The sequence below is a fragment of the Microcaecilia unicolor genome, chromosome 3 (assembly GCF_901765095.1).
Source record: "Microcaecilia unicolor chromosome 3, aMicUni1.1, whole genome shotgun sequence".
Classification (NCBI taxonomy): Eukaryota; Metazoa; Chordata; class Amphibia; order Gymnophiona; family Siphonopidae; genus Microcaecilia; species Microcaecilia unicolor.
Genome location: NC_044033.1, coordinates 402,291,878 through 402,311,001, shown reverse-complemented (window position 1 = coordinate 402,311,001; position 19,124 = coordinate 402,291,878). Strand labels below are relative to the sequence as shown.

The 19,124-nt window shown below is 42.6% G+C and overlaps 1 protein-coding gene across 1 annotated transcript in view; it reads right to left on the bottom strand.

Moving 5' to 3' along the window:
• LOC115467071 (cytochrome P450 2K6-like) overlaps positions 1 to 19,124 on the bottom strand; it is a 94,910-nt gene that overhangs the window by 35,922 nt on the left and 39,864 nt on the right. Inside the window, exons 3-4 of the mRNA XM_030198751.1 lie at positions 13,796 to 13,945; positions 5,348 to 5,508 (exon numbers count right to left, since the gene is read on the bottom strand). Coding sequence (XP_030054611.1) covers positions 5,348 to 5,508; positions 13,796 to 13,945 — 311 coding nt within the window. The remainder of the gene's footprint in view (positions 1 to 5,347; positions 5,509 to 13,795; positions 13,946 to 19,124) is intronic.

Here is a 19,124-nt window from a genome sequence, read left to right as displayed (position 1 = left end):
GCCCAAGAGATAGCATGGTGAAGGAGAGAGAGGAATGTACTCACTCTGCAACAGTTAAACATGTATTTTTAGTCAAAGTTCACATTTTTGGATCTGAACAATGTAAGTTTTGTGTGAGAGGAGGTAAAGGAGCATAAAGGGGCTGACAGAAAGTGACAAATGCAAGAAAGGTGAGTTCGCACCATGATTGATAGGAAAGTACTAGCAAATTATGGATTAGATTTATCAAGGCATGCTACTATGTTAATGTGCATTATAGTGGTAAATAATACATCTTAATGTGTGCCTGTACATACTAACACAGTAGAGCACAGTCATATCTAGACCAGTGATTTTCAACATTTTCACCTCATGTCACACTTACAAAACACATAAATTGTCAAGGCACACATTCAGTATTTTTAAGACTGTGTGTGTGTATGTATATATATATAAAATTTTGATTTAAACACAGAACACAGTCTTTGCAAATCAAAAATCGCAAAAAAAACACAGCATATGGGTGATCACGTGACTTTGACCGATATGGACACGTAGAGCTTTCTCTCCTGCCAGCTATCCTTTAATACTGTTTTACAGCAATTCAGCCTTGGTTTTTTTTTGGTCTCAGGAAAGCCGTTCAGCAGGATGATATCAAAATCCACTAGGAATGATGGCTCTTCCTCACTATACTCTGCCTCTAAGAGGAATAAAACGGATTTCTCCGTGTCTGAGAAGGCCCTGCAGTCACCATTACCACGCGACAAGATAGAGCTTATCGCAGATGATATCAAAGTGCTGCGCATTTTAATATAACAAAACCTCAACGGCACCGCTGAAATCAAGATGGACTTAGTTTCTATTGCCATCCAGCTAACTCAGTTCAATGCCAGAGTTAGTTTCCTGGAAGACCACACGTCTGCCCACGACAAACTTCATCAGGAGATGTGCCGGAAGGTGAATAAAATTGATTTTATGCAGCGGGAGCTTAAAGACATCTAACCAGCTGAGAAGGAATAACATCTGTATATTAGGGGTGCCTGAACAGTATGAAGGAAAGGACATAGTTCAATTTTTGAATTTGTTCTTTGTAAAAAGTCACCTAGAATTTCTTTAGGTAAGCTAAAATTATCTAAATTGCAGGGCGGGGTAAGATTTCCCGATCTTTTATCTTGTCATAAAGCGTTTATTATTCGTCAAATGTTGGAATGGATTGCTACTACTAGTACTGCTTCTTTTTTTTGTAGGTGGATGATACTGTAACAGTTCATTATCGACCCATTGATACATCCCTATTTAATTGGTATGCATCTCCCTAAGTATATTGTCTCTAATCCCATTATTAGCACCACTCATAAAATGTTGTCTTCTCTTGATAAACAACTAAACATTCCTTGGTCCTCTACTACACATATGCCAATATGGAATAACCCCAAGTTTTTAATCAACAAAAAACAAGTCTCTTGGTCACATTGGCAACGCATAGGTATATGAGATCTTAGCAATTTTATTGTTCTGGGTAATCACAGTTGGAAACCTTTTTCTGTCATGAAAACTGAATTTTCTTTAATGGACACTCAGTTCTTCCAATGGTTACAACTTAGTTCAATGCTAAAAAATAATGCAAAATACAAGCCCATAAGATGCATCATACTCCCGATATCTTCGATTTAGCTAAGAAGCTTCAATCTGCAGGGCATGTCGCATCTCATATCTATTCTTTCCTCATAAGCAAATCTTCTGTTAAATGTGCAGGCCTGCACAGGTGCTGGGAAGAAGATATCCAGCAAGCTATCACAGACAAAAGTTGGGAACAATTATGGTGTTCAATATTTAAGTGTTCTAACTCTTCTTCGACAACGCAATCCCTTTATTTCTTCACGCACAGGTCTCTTTGGACACCTCTCAGGTCACACACAATTGACCCTCACATCTCCAGCCTATGCTGGTCTTGTCAGACACAGCAGGGTACCCTTAAACATCTCATTTTTGATTGTATGTGTATTCAAGAATTCTGGAGAGACATATGGCTTACTTTGACGGATGTTTTTCATTTTACTGGTCCAATGTTATATAAATATCTGCTGCTCAAGGGTCAATGTTTTAGTAATATGTTAAATTCCGATGAACGTATGCTTGTCAATACCATGCTTTCTTTAGCTTTGAAGGTAGTTTTTACACATTGGAAAGCTCTGCATCTAGCTACTCATCAAGAATGGTGGAATTTATTATTTCAAGCTTACAAATTTAAAATGTACCTTTCTAAAAAATCACCTCGCTTTATCTTATATAAGAAAAAATGGTTTCCACTATTGTCCCACTTCTCAATAGCAAGATGAGTAGCGTTTCTATTGCAGATTATCTTGTATTTGTGACATATGCATGAATCATTCTCTGTGTTAAATAAATCCTCATTTTTTTCTTTCTCTCTTTTTCTCCTATTAGCTCCTGTTATTTAAACTGAAGATTTGTATTTCATTACACTTTGTATTAGATAAACATTGTTACTCGTTGTTACTTTCTCTTTTTAATAACAAAACCAATAAAAATATTTAGACCTAAAATTGAAAATGAAAATGTTAACGTACCACCTGACAGTACACCTTACAACTGTGATTGGCTTACCCAGTGTTTTATGTGTTTATTTATGTGTGTGGCTGGGTCAGCATGCAGATAAGAAACCACTGCATGCTCCTGTACACAGTTGACTTTCTACTTTGATATTTTGTTCTATTTGATGTTTGGTTGTACCTAATAAAGAGAAATTAAAAAAAAAAACACAGCAAAGATGACCCAGGAATAAAGTCTTGAGACGATGTTGGAACAAGTTCAAATTTATTATGTAATTCAGTATTTTTAAGTGTTTGTGGTGTGTGTGTATACAGTGCAATCCGCTTAAGTGCAAGGGTCTGGAACCAAAGAAATACATGCAGTTAACTGGAGCGTGCACTTAACCGTTGTGACCCAAAGAAGCTTGACATTTGATAAACATATGTACAGTACTGTTTATTATATGTACAGTATACAGTCTCCGTTAACTGACATTAGGCTTACTTGAAGTAATCAGTCATAGTCCTCTGTACTTGTGTCTGTGAGTTCCATAGACTATGTCTGCCAGACGGTAAAAACTGTCATAGCACTGACATCCAGTGGCCTCCAGATAGGCCCGCACGGTGTTGAGACTCTCCAGAGCTCTTGCAAAAGTGACATGAGGTTGTTGAATTTTATCAGCATGTGCCTCGCTGCTCATTTCATCATCTGTTTCACCATCAGCCATTGCCTGTGTGTAGGCACATATCTGGACATCAGTGCTGTCGTCAGCTGTTTGTAGATCGTAATCAACAGCTACGTAGTGATGAAACTCCTCTTCAGTAACAGCAGCTGGGATGTCAATAGCCTGTTCATCTGACGCATTTGCAACAGCTGCATTTGTTTCGTCCCTCTCCACATCCCTAAAAAAGCTTGCCCGCTTGTAGCAGTTCACAATGGTTGCCTGTGTAACATGATTCCAGGCTTCTTTCTGCATATGTAGGGAATCCAACAGTGATAGATTATGAGTCAGTTCAACAGCACGTTTATCCTTGCCAGTCTGGTCATCCATAACGCTCATCAGACGACATAGCACAAGAGCCCGATAATGTTGTTTGAAATTGGCTATTATGCCCTGATCCAGAGGTTGGATCAGAAAGGTAGTGTGTGGTGGCAGGAAGACCACCTTGACGTTAGACAACCTGACATCATCACTGTGTGCAGCACAATTATCACAAAGCAACAAAATCTGATGCTTTTGTGCCTGCATTCTAGTGTCTAACTTATTTAGCCACTGCTTCCAAATTTCCCATCATCCATGAATTTGCGTTAGCCTCGTATGACACAGGAAGTCGCTTAACATTTTTGAAGCAACAGGGCTGTTTGCTCTTTCCAGTGACAAATGGTTCCAACTTCTTACTCCCATCCATATTGCAGCAAAGGAGGATCGTCAGTCGGTCCTTCGACATTTTACTTCCTGTAGTTTCGGCTTGTTTGAATGCAAGTGTTCCATCAGGAATCGCTCGCCAATAGAGACCGTTTTCATCAGTATTGGTTTATGGACTTGTCCTTTAGGAAACCGTCTAACCCCTTTTTAAACTCTGCTAAGCTAACCGCCTTCACCAGGTTCTCCGGCAACGAATTCCAGAGTTTAATTATGCGTTGGGTGAAGAAACATTTTCTCCAATTTGTTTTAAATTTACTACACTGTAGTTTCATCGCATGCCCCCTAGTCCTAGTATTTTTGGAAAGCATGAACAGACGCTTTACATCCACCTGTTCCACTCCACTCATTATTTTATATACCTTTATCATGCCCCCCCTCAGCCGTCTCTTCTCCAAGCTGAAAAGCCTTAGCCTCCTTAGTCTTTCTTCATAGGGAAGTCGTCCCATCCCCACTATTATTTTAGTCGCCCTTCGCTGCACCTTTTCCAATTCTACTATATCTTTCTTGAGATGCGGTGACCAGAATTGAACACAATACTCAAGGTGCGGTCGCACCATGGAGTGATACAATGGCATTATAACATCCTCACACCTGCTGTCCATATCTTTCCTAATAATACCCAACATTCTATTCGCTTTCCTATACTGGTGTGGCAGACCTCATGTAGCAATGAAGGGGTTACTAGAAAGTAGTCTATGCGTTTCTTTTTTTTCTGTAGCGCGGTGGTAACCTGGTGGTAATCAGACATCACTGCCCAGTTACTGCAGGGTTTTCACAGGAGCCCTTATCGCCACCTCAATGAGTGGTGGTAAGTGCTCCCTGCCCCATGGCCATGTGGTAAGGGTTATCTTACTGCATGACCAATTTGGGGGGGAGGGGTATTTTACCTGCTGCGGTAAAAAGGGACCAGGCACACGGGAAAAATGGCCCTCACTGCTACCGCAGGGCTCTTTTTCCCGCAGCTTAGTTAAAGGACACCTAAATGGTTTAGTTGCATTGTTTATAGAATAATGCTTATCACCATGCACATAACTACCAATCATTGGCACCAATCATGCACATAAATGTTCCTATTCTATAAACTAGGTACAGTATTGGTGCCTAAATTTACTACTACTACTTAGCATTTCTATAGCGCTGCCAGGGTTACGCAGCGCTGTACAAGTTTAAACATGGGGAAGGACAGTCCCTGCTCAAGAGAGCTTACCCATGCTTATGGTACTGCCATTACTGTCATTTTTATTTTATCTGAAGAATGAAAATGTTGGGATAGGCTCCTATAAACATACCTTTTTTTCTTTTTCACTTTTTCTGAATGCTTTGAAAAAAGAAAGAAGTCAGAATAAGTGTTATAATAGGCAGCATTTTAGATTATGTCATAAACAAAATTACCGTAACCGTGGGGCTTCCTGCCAGTCTCACGTTTTCATTGATTAGGCTTATGAGTCTCAGGAACTTTGAATCATCATACTGATATCGATGTCCAATTGTTATAGACACAATGATATTGCAAACAGCAGCATTTGTTATCGTTTGGTTGTCAAAGGGCTTTCCTGAAATAATTGAGAATACAAAAGTAAGCCTCTGTTTTATATATGTAAAAATCCATACTATAGAGTTTGATAGAAAATACAATAGCACACCAACTGGCCGATATTCAGCTAAATAAAGGTCAGCAAGCCGCCAAGGCTTACGTGGTTCCTGGATGACATTTTTAATATCTTCCTGGTTTCCCTGATTCAGGAGCTAGGTGTTACTGCCTATTTCCATGCAGATGACATTCTTCTATCTCTGATAGACCCCCTATTATCCAGACGTATCTATCCTCCAATCCTGTCTTGATTCTGTTGATACTTGACTGAGGAACCATCATCTTCTCCTCAACCTATCTAAAACTATATGGATTACTGGGCACCCTTTGTGCCTTTCTCTTGCACCCTCTTATTATTTAGGAGTTACCCTCGATGTGGAGCGTCATCAGTTATCAGATGCTGTTTCTGGGACTTGCATTGTATTAGATCAATTTGTAACTTTTTAGATGACACATCCTGTGCAACATTTATTTACATGCTTGTTAAATTCCAATCTGTACACAACACTTCTAGTAGACTGCTGGCCCATGCATACTGTACTGACCATGTTCCCCCTTTGCTCTCTCGTAATCATTAGCAGCCTATCTATTTCAGGATCCAACATAAAGTTTTGACTCTTGCATATAAATCTCTCTCAATGGGAGCTCCAACTTCTTTTGCCTTCTTGACTGTTCCTTACACGATCACTTGTCTCCTCCGCTCTGATTCAGAAAAGCATCTTGCTATCCCATCTGTCTACCATGCACAGCTCAAGACCACATGGCATTCAGTCTTTTTCATCATGGCACCTACTCTGGAATGCCCTACACTCAGAACAGTCATATCTAAAGTTTAGGGCTTTATTGAAGGCCCATCTGTTTTCTCAAGCTTTTGGGAGTGCTCTTGTACACTGAATGCAGGAGATTTGGTACTTTCTTCTCCATTTCGTCCCATTTTTTCTCTTTCCTGTAAGCATTTGTAGTCCTTTCCTTTAAGTTTCTTGTTTTAGTTTTGTAAACCACTTTGGCTGTCAAAAGGGCAGTATGTCAAGTTCTAAATAAACATAATACTAAAGGTGCAGTTGCACCATGGAGTGATACAGAGGCATTATGATGATATTTTGTTTTAGTCTTTATTCCTTCTTAATAATTCCTACCATTCTGTTTGTTTTTATGGCCATCACCACATACTGAGCAGAAGATTTCAATGTGTGGTCCACAGTGACACTTAGATCCTTTTACTGGGTGGTGACTCCTAATGTGGAATCTAGCATTGTGTCACTGTAATTAGGTTTATTCTTCCCTATGTGCATCACTTTGTGCTTGTTCACACTAAATTTCATCTATGTGAATGTCCAGTCTTTTAGTCTCCCATGGTCTTCATACAATTTCTCATGATCCACATGCAAGTTAACAACTTTGAATAATTTGGGGTTATATGCAAAATTTGATAACTTCACTCATCATTCCCATTTACAGATAATTTATAAATATGTTAAAAAGTACTGGTCCCAGTACAGATTCCTGTGGTACACTATCTTCCTCCACTTAAAGAAATAGCAATTTCACCCTATTCTTTTCTATACTTTAAACGGTTCCCAGTCCATAACAGGACATTGCTTCCTATCTCAAGGCTTTTTAATTTCCTCATGAGTCTCTCATGAGGGACTTTATCAAAGCTTCCTGAAAATCTAGATATATCATATCAACTGCCTCACCTTTATGCATATGTTTATTCATGCATCCTTCAGGCCTCTTGTTGTTCCAGATCACAATCCAAAGTTACCTATATTATTTCACTATTAACTAGGGAAGCCTTGACATGGACCTTCTCACTTTGGGAGAGACAGGATCCATTGATATATATATATTTTTTTTATTTTCAATGCTTGTTTCAGCCATTAAGCATGTCTTTGACACAGGCCTTGTAGTTTCAACATTCACCTTCTTCCTGCAAATTAAGCAGGATGATCATATGGTCAGCTGGTATGCCATTGAATTGAATTTTAGAATAATAAATGTTATTTTTCTCAAAGCTCTCAGTATCCCGTGTCAGTTTCACTTTGGGGGGAAGGGGGGCAATCTCCCCTAATTCCTCCAGTGGAATGCTGCTCAATAGAGCAGGGCAAGTCTTAAGCTGGGGCAACAGGGGCAGCAACACAGGGCTCTGAACTACTAGGAACTCCCATGGGTATTGGGGGGGGGGGGGAGGGCAAAAAGTGGCATTCTCTACCCTGGATTTCATAGCCACTGCTGCTATTCTCTTCCACCCAGAGGACTCTCTTACTCTGCTTTTCTCCTGCCCTCCTGGTTTGGCACTACTACTACTACGGCACCTCCCAGTCCTCTCAATCCCCTATCTACCTTAAAATTTGTCTCTCTCTCTTTAGATGTCTCTGCTAGTGATTGAATTATGTTGCCTGAAGCCTGATCTGGAGCCTTCACTCTGGCCTGTCCCACTCCCTTTGATATAACATCTATTTCTGCAGGAACAGAACAGGTCAGAGGAAAGGCATGTTTTGGAAAGGACTAGGTCAGGCGTAAAAAGTAAACACATATTTCCTATTAAGGGGTTTTGCAGTAGTTTTCCTGTTGCCACACATTAAACTAGAGAGTAGGTGTGGATGCTTTAGCCACCTAGCACATTATATTTACCATGCGCTAGTTGGTCAATGCAGAGTTAATATGGGGCCACTTCTTGCCTCCTAAATAGGAGGCCCTAAGGGGGTCTTTTACTAAGGCGCGCTCAAGTTTTTAGCATGTGCTAAAATTGGGCGCGTGCTAAATGTTAGAGACGCCCATAGGAATACATTGGCATCTCTAACGTTTAGCACACTTCCAGTTTTAGTGAGCGCTAAAAACGTGAGCGCGCCTTAGTAAAAGGGGGTCTAAATGTTTCTGTTAACCTGGAGCAGGTACCGTTAGAGCACAATCTGCAATAAAAAATATTGGGAACACCCCTTCTTGATGCATCTTTAATTTTGGGCTTGCAGTTCTTTAAAAATCTGCACTATAGCACATTAAGCCCCAGAATTCTGCATTATAGCACTTGGGCCCCATGTTAATAACTAGACTCTAGTAAAAATAACATGGCTTGCTTTACATAACAATCATTAGCACATGTTAGTAAATAAGAACCTTAGATGGTAATCCTTCTGGGGCAAAGAAATACCTACTGTAACTGAGGTTTGAAAAGTGAAATAATGAAATTTAAATCCAAATTCATTGGTGAAATGCTGTCTTCAGAAATCATCTGTTATGGTTAAACAACCACACTTTTTAGTTGGAGACAGTTTTTATGTAGTGTCACTGCTGCCTTATTCCCATGTCATTATATTTCATATTCAGCTGTCTATCCGTTTAAGCAGAAATAGAACTGCTGAATATGTGGTCCTAAATTTAAACATATGATATAACTTTCTGCCCTGTTCCCAAACTGCACTTCCCCTCCTTTTCTTATACTAATAACTTGTGGCTCAATGTCACGGTTTTTTGGCCAAAAGTTATCTATTTGTCAGCCCAAAAACAAAATCTAACTGCATAAATCCTATTGAAGATTGCCTTCCCTATTTATAAAAATCTGTTCCCCACCTTTGCTTTTTTCCTTTGTAGTATAAAATGATTCAAGTGTGGTTTGCACTCTTCTTAAATCAAAAATGTGAGCATTAGACTCTCATTGGTGAGTTGATTATAAAGGTACAGGAAAGTAACTTTACTGTATTATAAACCAACTTTCTTCACAAATTATCACAATGCACAGTACGTAGACAGAACTAGGGATGGAATGTTATCTGCAATGACATGGGATAGGTCAATGACATCTCATGTCATTGCATGCTGTTAACGAATGCACTTTTTTCCTGACAATATGCCCTTTTGAACCATTGCACATGTGTGAACCACTGTGCATTTGTGAATAGTACACACATGCATGCACTACTGGGAAGAGCACACACTCTTTCCAGAAGAGCATGCCCTCCTTGTAAATAGTGTGCACTGTTAAAAGAGTATGTGCTCAATGACTTTGCTCCCATGATGACGTGGAGGGGCATAATCGAACGGGGCCAGCCATCTATATGGGCGGCCATCTCCAAGGCTGGCTCCGGAAAGCGGCATACCCAACTGTATTATCGAAACAAGATGGCCGGCCATCTTTCGTTTCGATAATACAGTTGGGGCCGGCCAAATCTCAACATTTGGGCTGGCGTTAGAGATGTATTCCATCAGTCTGAACTACCCTTTCTGGGGTATATCATTTCCAGACACGGACTGCGGATGGATCCCAGTAAAGTAACTGCAATCTTGCTGTGGCAACAGCCTTCGGGGCAAAAGGCGCTGCAGCGTTTTTTGGGATTCGTGAATTATTACAGGCAGTTCATTCTAAATTACTCATCTCTGACTTCTCCTCTCACGTTCTTGACCAAGAAAGATGCCGATGCTCATAACTGGTCACCGGAAGTGGGCAGAGCATTCGAGAACCTGAAGCAGGTCTTTGTCAGGGCACCGGTGTTATGACACCCTGATCCGACTAGAAAGTTCTTTGTGGAGGTGGATGCTTCATCGGTGGGCACGGGGGCTGTGTTGTCACAAGTCAACTCTGGAGGGAAACTTCTTCCCTGTGCCTTCTTCTCGAAGAAATACACCCCAGCTGAGAAGAACTATGCTATTGGGGACAGGAGTTGTTGGCCATTAAGCTTGCACTGGAAGAGTGGCGGCATCTCCTGGAAGGGGCGCAAGAACCCTTCACGGTTTTTACTGGCCACAAGAATCTGGTTTATTTGCGGGAGGCGAGGAGACTGAATCCCCGACAGGCTCGCTGGGCATTATTCTTCTCCCGCTTCAATTTCACCTTGACCTATCGTCCAGCCACGAAAAATACTAAGGCAGATGCACTCTCCAGGTCAATGGAATCTGATCTGGACGAGGAACCCCTGCAACACGTAATCGAGCCTGCTGTTATCTTGTCTGCCTTGACGTGCGCCATACCACCGGGTTTGACCTTTGTATCTTCAGGGTGGAGGGAAAGGATACTTCAGTGGGGCCTTGCTTCTCGTCTGGCTGGGCATCCAGGGGTATTAGGAACTAAGCGCTTTATTGCGCAGAAGTATTGGTGGCCTACGCTGGACCATGACATGCAGGAATTTGTGGTGGCCTATCTGGAATGCACCCAACATAAAGCGGATCGGCAGAAACCCCAGGGTCTCCTCATGCCATTACCGATTCCCGAGAAGCCGTGGACTCGTATAGCCATGGATTTCATCACTGATCTCCCTGAGTCAGAGGGACATACCACCATTTGGGTGGTGGTAGATCGCTTTTCCAAGATGGCTCACTTTGTGCCCTTGCCTGGATTCCCCTCAGCTGTGAAACTGGCTCAGTATTTTATCCAGTTGTTTTATTCGGATGCACGGCTTACCAGAGTTCATCACGTCCGATCGGGGAGTACAATTTGTGGCCAAATTTTGGCGGGCGCTGAATCTGGCTCTAGGGGTAAAATTGAATTTTTCATCTGGTTACCATCCTCAATCCAACAGTCAGACTGAGCGCATCAATCAATGTTTGAAGCAATTCCTGAGACTGTATGTTTCTGACCATCAGGATGACTGGAGTCAATTACTTCCCTGGGCGGAATTTGCTCATAACTACAAGGAGAGTTCTGCCACCGGGACGTCTCCATTCTATGTAGTTTACAGACAGACCCCTCATATACCTCTGCCGTTGAAGATTAACACCGATGTTCCCATTGCTAACACGGCAGTTGCTTCCTTCCAGGCTATTTGGGCGAATGTCCGGAGAACACTTCAGGTGACCTCAACACGCATGAAACATCAAGCGGACAAACATCGAAGAGTAGGACCCCAGTTCCAGCCAGGCGATCTGGTTTGGTTGTCCACTCACAATCTGTGCTTGAGAACCCCTTCATCCCGATTTGCGCCTCATTGTGTGGGTCCTTACCCTATCCTTAGGCGTATTAATCCAGTGTGCTACAAGCTGAAACTACCATCCACTCTTCAGGTGCATAACTCATTTCATGTTTCCCTGCTGAAGTCGGTGGTTCTTCGGAAAGGATCTTTGCCCACTATACACCCTTCCCCTGCAATCTCCCTTTCTCAGGAGCAATATGAGGTCCTTAAGATTCTGGATGCCAGGTGCGTCAGGGGCCACCTCCAGTACCTGATTGCTTGGAAGGGCTTTAGTTCTGCAGAGAATTCCTGGGAAGATGCTGGTCATGTACATGCCCCAGTGCTGGTAAATCGGTTCCATTGTTCCTATCCTCTTAAGTCTAGACCCCGAAGCCGAGGGAGGGGGAGACCCTTGAGGGGGAGGTGATGTTACGTTTCTGCTAGCAGGCTGGGGAGGGGTGGGAACCTCTCTGCTAGAGTAGCTGGGAGGGACTTACCTGCTATTGGTCAGCCAAGTTGTAGCTGATGTCTGCAGCTCAGACGTCAGTATCCAGGATCTATTTTTACCTGCTACTCCAGGTAAAAGGTGCTTTGGCATTGAGCTCTGTGCTTGCCTTTAGTCTTGTAGTCTCTATGATTGTAAAGCTTGTGCTGTGGAGGAGGGGCAGTTCTGCTTTGCCCTTTCTCTCTGTTTTGTGTTCCCTTCAGGGGCGTAGCCAGACAGCAGATTTTGGGTGGGCATAGGCAAGAAGTGGGTGGGCACCAAGTGTTCTCCCCCTCCCCCCAAAGAATATCTAAGCTGGTGGGAAAATGCTTCTCTCCACCTTGACAGTCTGCAGCAGGCATGCGCTGAAAACAGAGCATTCGCTGGTGCCAGTATCGTGGAACACACCATTTTCATTACCATCAGGGGGAAGTCTTCAGCTGTAGAGATTGGAATCCCCATCAGCTACTGCTAAACATGTGCTACTGTTGGGTGGGCCTGAGCCCTACCCAGGCCCACCTGTGGCTATGCCACTGGTTCCCTTGCTGTGTGTCTGTATTTGTGCTGAGTTTCGTTTCCCTTCTCTCTTTGTCTCCCGAGGAGGTGGTTAATTAGTTCTCCTTGCAGCTGGGTTTAGTCTTTGGGTGCCGAGCAGTGCTTTGCTGTGTACTGTCTCTTTGTTTCCCTGTTGTGGCTCCTCCCCTTCCCTGTAGCTTGAGTGTGTTAACCCTTTGGTCTCTGGTTCAGAGTGTGTGTGTTCTGTAGCCAGTAACTTTCCTCTGGCTTGTATTTCTTTGTTCTGGGTACTGTCTGCCCAGATCTGATTCTCAGTGAGGTTCAGCTTCTCCTGTTACTACTGCTGTTTCTGGAGTCCCTAAGCCCTGCCGGCTGCCTGCAGGTAGGGGCTCAACTCCTACTGAACAGCGGCTAAGTGCAGGTGAAGATGGTTAGCTGCCCCAGTTTCGCTGTGCCTGCTGTTCCTTGGGGAGTGCCGGTCGCTGCCGACTGGTTCCTGTGTTCTCTACCTGTGAGTAAGCCTGCACCTCTCCTCGAAGCTGGTGTCCTGGGTGAGTACGCTGAGGGCGGGTTCTTGCTACTGTGGTTCAGTCTACCCTGGGCTCCCCTTGCCTTCCTTACTGTTGGAAGAGGAGGAGGGGATTCTGGGCTCAAGGGCTCACGAGCGGGGTTGGAGTACAGCTAACAGATAACACCCTGTCTCTGGGGGGCTCACAAGCTAACTTTGTACCTGAGTTAATTGAAGGTTAAGTGACTTGCCCAAGATCACAAGGAGCAACACAGAGTTGAATGAGGCACTCTTGGATGTCAGGTGAGTATTCTAACCACTATGCTACCGTTGAGATGTTTGGGATCTGTGGAATTCCTATGTATGCACAATTTCACTGGAGTAACCATAACTCAGCATTATGTAAATGCATAATGTGATAATTCAGGCTACCTGCTTAGTAAGCTCACTGTCATTTGGCATATTTTAAACTTGATTCCATGGGTAAAGAGTATTCGTAATATTTTGCGTACAATATACGCTGATTGAAGTACACATTTTATTATAATAATCTCATTGTATACCTTATGCATTTGAATAAACCAATTCTGCTATATTGTTACTAGGTGTCTTGGCTTGCAATTCCACCATGTTTCACAAAACTTAAAGCAATAAACTCTGAGACAGTGAAGAAAACTTGCTAAAACAATTATGTATATTTATTTTAATTAAAATGATCTAATATAGCAGTTTAGGTTATTAACTGCACATAATTTCCCTTGCAGCAAAATTGTACTAACAAGACATGTTTTTCTAAATTATTCTTCTAAACGAAAAATTCATATGCTACAAAGACCAAAATATTAAGGTAAAGAGTTACCTTTATGAGATTTGAAACAGTCGATCAAATAGGCACTTTCTTCAATAATTTTGTCCGCTATGGTCCTCTTGCCCATGCCAAAATCTCGCAGGGTTGATAAAGTAAATCTTCTCATCACTTTCCAGTTTTCACCATGAGAAAATATAACACCTAAAATGTAATTAGTTAGGTAATTGTAGTCAATATGGAAATGAAGGTGCATGACTGTCATTTTGAAGTGAGCTGTGACCCGTTCTGAAAGGATAGATCATGGAATCCTGTATAAACCATTTGTGAGACCAACGGTAATAACAAAAATACAATTCAAACAGGGATCAAAGGGGAGTTTTGTTAATTAGAATCACATATGAGGTAAACATGCTTGAATTTACACCGGTAAATATAAAAAGTGGAAAATAACCATAGTCCTGTAGCATATATCTCCGGCTGCCAAGCTACTTATGAGTAACAGTTTTGATACTTTTAGTATTTATAAGGATATTGAAGCAGGAGATGCCACTGACAAGTGATGTGATGAAGAAATACCTAAGATGCCAATAGCAAGCATGGCTTGATTAGAATGTTTTAAAATAGGAATCTGTGTCTGACTCCCTATAAATGCTCCCAGAACCAGTGCCACTTTTAGTATTCAGTATTTAAAGCATGCTCTTCACAATGAACTCAACCATACCCTTGTAATCTATTATTGCTTTCTTCTATTACTAATAGTCATTGATGTACAAATAGGTTTTCTGCCTGTGGGGGAGCTTACATTTTGCAAGGCAGAGATAAACCATATGTAGAGGTGGTTGTACAAATGCTCCACCAAAAATGAGAGAGAGGAGAGACAGAAAAATGTAATGAAGACGAATGATGGTTACCAGGAGGAACAGAAAGGTCAAGGGTTGGAAGTGGGAAGGGTGGAGAAGTTCTCTGAAGTGCTGATAGGAGGAGGCAAACTGAGTGCTAATGAACAACAAGGGTTGGGTGGAGAAAGGCCTGGCTACCAATGTCAATGTTAACACTTATATACTACTCCCCTCCCCAAAAGGGTCCAAGGCAGTTTACAATTAACTAGAATTAAAACAATTCATAATACAAAACAAAAATACATAATCAATTACACTTCATCATAAAGTCGGTTAAGAAAACAAATAGGTCTTAATTTTCTTCCAAAAGGAAAGATAATCAGTTGCTGTTCTAATGCTAGTAGGAAACACATTCTAGAAAGGGATTATAAAATCAGCAAAAAAGCATTTTCACTATCCTGTGGATTCAAACTCCTTTCCAGGCAACTGGATGGAATATCAGCAAACTATATAATCTCTCTGAAGTTCAACCTGACGCAACACAGATCAAATCAGTGAGTAAGGATGAAGAGAAACTATACACCGCCTGAAAAAAACAGGCAAAGAGATTTATACAATATCCTCTGATGTACTGGAAGCCAGTGCAGTTGAATATGATATGATGAAATACTATCAAATTTCTTGAGGTTAAATATCAACCTTATGGCTATATTTTTAATCAATTGCATTTTCTCACCAATTTAACAGACAGATTCACATAGAGGGGTCCGTTTAAAAAGCAGCGGTAAGCCCACCGCGGGCTTACTGCACAGCCATCTGGAACTACCGCTGACCCAATGTGGGTGGCAGCGGTAGTTCCACCTCCAGAGTGCAGCATTTCCAGCGCTAGCAGAAATATTTGAAAAATATTTCCGCAGAGGGTTACCTGGTGGTAATGGTGCAGCACTGTGCACTAGCCAGTTACCGCCGGGTTAGTATGGGATCCCTTACCACCACCTCAGTGGATGGCAGTAAGTGCTCCTCCTCCACATGGCCACCCGGTAAGTTCAATCTTACCGCACGGCCATTTCTTTTTTCGGCCTTTTTACCGCCACTATTGCAGGGCCCCTTTTACCTCAGCTTAGTAAAAGGGCTCCGAAATGTGATGGAACTAACATTTGTATTAATACGGTGTATGTGGATTGACTAAAGTAAGATCTTATTAGCTTTAGTTGTCACAGCTTAAAGAATGTTTTCTTCCAAAGAGATGAGTCTAACAGCAACCCAAGTACTTTGGCTTTAGATTCAACAGTTTCTCTGCTTCAAAGGAGTGGTGTTTGGACTTTTCACATGGCCCAATTGACAGACCCTGTGTTAAACAGATTGTTAGATCACAGGGACATAACGGAAAAATTATTGAGGAATAAAAAGCCTGTCTTACCCATATTGTAGGTTGAAAGATAGTTTACCATACAAACCAGATCTTTTGGATTTGACCTTTGCTACTCTATTTGAGGGAAGCAAGGGCAGTATTTGACATAGCACTTCCCTTACATCATATATTGAGGTGCTTTACAATAAAATAAATAAAACATAATATGAAAATCAACAGCCCCTCAACAATTATTCTCTTTCTGCATCCCCTCTGCTTTCCCTTTGTCACAACTGTCAGGAATAGTGAGCCCTTGGACCAAAGCCAGAGCTTTGGCAGACAAATCACCTGGGCTGGCACAGGAAGGAATCAGAACAGACTAAACTAGGATTAGCTAACAGACTCAACAAGGCAGGACAGAGGTAACTAAACACAATGGACAACACAAGAACCGGATCCAGATGAGGCAAGGGCCAGAACTGGAATGCAGACTGGACAAGGCAAGACTCGGAACTGGATTAAAACTGGGACTGGGACCCAGAAATGACAAGGCAAAACACGGAAGTAGATTAAAACTGGGTCCAGAAAAAGGCAAAACAAGTACAAGGCAAGGACTGGATCCAGACAGGACTAGACTGAAAGAGACAAGACAAAGCACACCTAGATAGGCAAGACAGAGTAGGAGCTAGGCAACAAGAATAACAGAAGCAAGATAATAAACAAGGCAGGAACAGGATTCAGGATTCTCAAACAGGCTTGGCTGGAACAGGATTCTCAAACAGGATTCAGGATTCTCAAACAGGCTTGGCTGGAACAGGATACTGGAAGGTACTTGGCTTAGCAGGGAACTGGGACAGAACTAGCTCAAACACAGAGCAGGAGCAGAACCTGGCTCAAACACACACAGGAACAGAACTTGGCAGAAACAGAGCTCAAGAGCCAGGAAGCAAACATGGCAGGCAAAGGATTAAGCAGACTAAGGGAAGAGAAACAAAGAATCAATGTGCTTACCAGCACCCACAGCTGGATAGTAGTGAAGTAATCAGGTATGATGCTGGCTTCTACAGACTCAGAATAAACAAGAAGCATGCACACAAGAAACAGAACAGGGAATACAGAAACAGAGCTTGGCTAAACACAGAGATTGGCTTAAGCACAGAGCTTAACTATAGCAAGAGTCAAAAGCAGGGCTAGACTAAAAGCAGAAGCCAAGGGAAGTCAAACAGATACAGACACCAAGGGCAGGGTGTGGCTCTACAGCCAGGCTTTCAGGATCAAGGTACAAAAGCAAACACACAGAAATAAAGCAAAGCATTGAAATACGAGACTCAAAGAAACACAGAACAGACCTTCTGGAACAAAGCCAAGTAGGGAAATAATCTAAACAGGTAACGCAAGAGGTATTTAAAAGTCTATCATATCTCCCCTCTGCTGCCTTTCTTCTAACATATACATATTGAGGGGCCCTTTTACTAAGCCGTGTAGGTGCCTACGTGTGTCCTATGCACGTCAATTTTGAAGTACTGCCAGGCCACCCTGTGACCCGGGCAGTGCGCTGGAAACTTTATGGTGCACAGCGCTAACTGGGCAGTAATCGGCATTGTACGCACATAGACATCACCACCCGATTAATGTGTGAGACCTTACCACTAGGTTAGTGGGTGGCAGTAAGGTCTCAAGCCCAAAATGGATGCGTGCCAATTTTTATTTTGCCGCACGTCCATTTTTGGCCCCCCAAAAAGGCCTGTTTTCCGGTAAGTTGAAAAATGGACCTGTGCGTGTCAAATACACGCATCTATACCAGTGCAGGCCATTTTATGGCACATCTTATTAGAAGGACCCCTGAGATCTTTTTTTTTAAATTTATAATCTTTGAGAATACATCACAACATTCTCAGGAAAAACCAGAATTCACAAAAAAAGAAATATATTTAATACAAACAAATCCCAGTACACTTTAAGAGCCTTTGTTACATTTGTATCCCACCTATTTGTAGGCTCAATGTGGCTTACATAGTACCAGAGAGGCCTTTGCAGGCTCCGGTGTGAACAAATACAGGGTGATGTTGTGGTAAGATCAAGTGGCACCAGTGGCGTAACAAGGGCGGGGCGGTGGGGGCGGTCTGCCCCGGGTGTCATCGGGTGGGGGGGGTGCTCCGCTCCCGCTGCTCCGCCTTCAAAAATTTTTTTTTTCGAAGCGCCGGAAAGTGGCAGGCAGCGCACCTCGAGTCTGCCCTGCTAGTAAAGAAGATCTCGTTGACGTCGTCGCCCTTCCCACATTGAGTCCCGCCCACCCTCGCGGTAATAGGAAGTTGCCTCAGAGGGGGGCGGAACTCAATGTGGGAAGGGCGACGACGTCAGCGAGATCTTTACTAGCAGGGCAGACGCAAGGCGCGCTGCCTGCCACTTTCCGGCGCTTCGAAAACAATTTTTTAAAGCAGGACAGGGTAGGAGAATGGATCTCGGGTCGGGTCGGGGACTCAGAGGGGAGAAGGGGATTGGGGGGGGTGGGGGCGCTCAGAGGGGTGCTTAAAGAGGATTAGGGAGGGTGGGAGAGCATCAAGGAGGGGATAAGTTTAGTTTAGTAGTGGTCGGTCCAGGGTGTCTGTCCATTTCATATTTGTTATTGTTAGGTTCTGGTCTGTTGAGAGTTTGTGTGAGATGAGATCAAGTGTGTGCCCTTTGACGTGGGTTGCTTGCATTTGTGGCCATTTGAGATTGCATAAACGGAGAAATTCCTTACATTCTCATGCGTTGATAGAGTTCAGGTCTTCTAAGTGAAGGTTGATGTCTCCTAGTACTAGTGTATTAGAGTTGGTTACACATGTGTTTGAAATGAAGTCCATGAAGTTGGTCTGGCCTTTGTTCCAATTACCTGGAGGTCTGTAAAACAAGACACAATTCTTGAAGATAGGACCTGACGTGGTGAACTGGATTAGGAACTGGTTGATGGACAGATGCCAGAGGGTGGTGGTTAATGGAATTCGCTCTGAATAAAGGAAAGGTGAGTAGTGGAGTGCCTCAGGGATCAGTGCTGGGGCCAATTCTGTTCAATATATTTGTGAGTGACATTGCTGAAAGGTTAGAAGGTAAAGTTTGCCTTTTTGCGGATGATACTAAGATTTGTAAACAGAGTGGACACCCGGGAGGGAGTGGAAAACATGAAAAAACGTCTGCGGAAGCTAGAAGA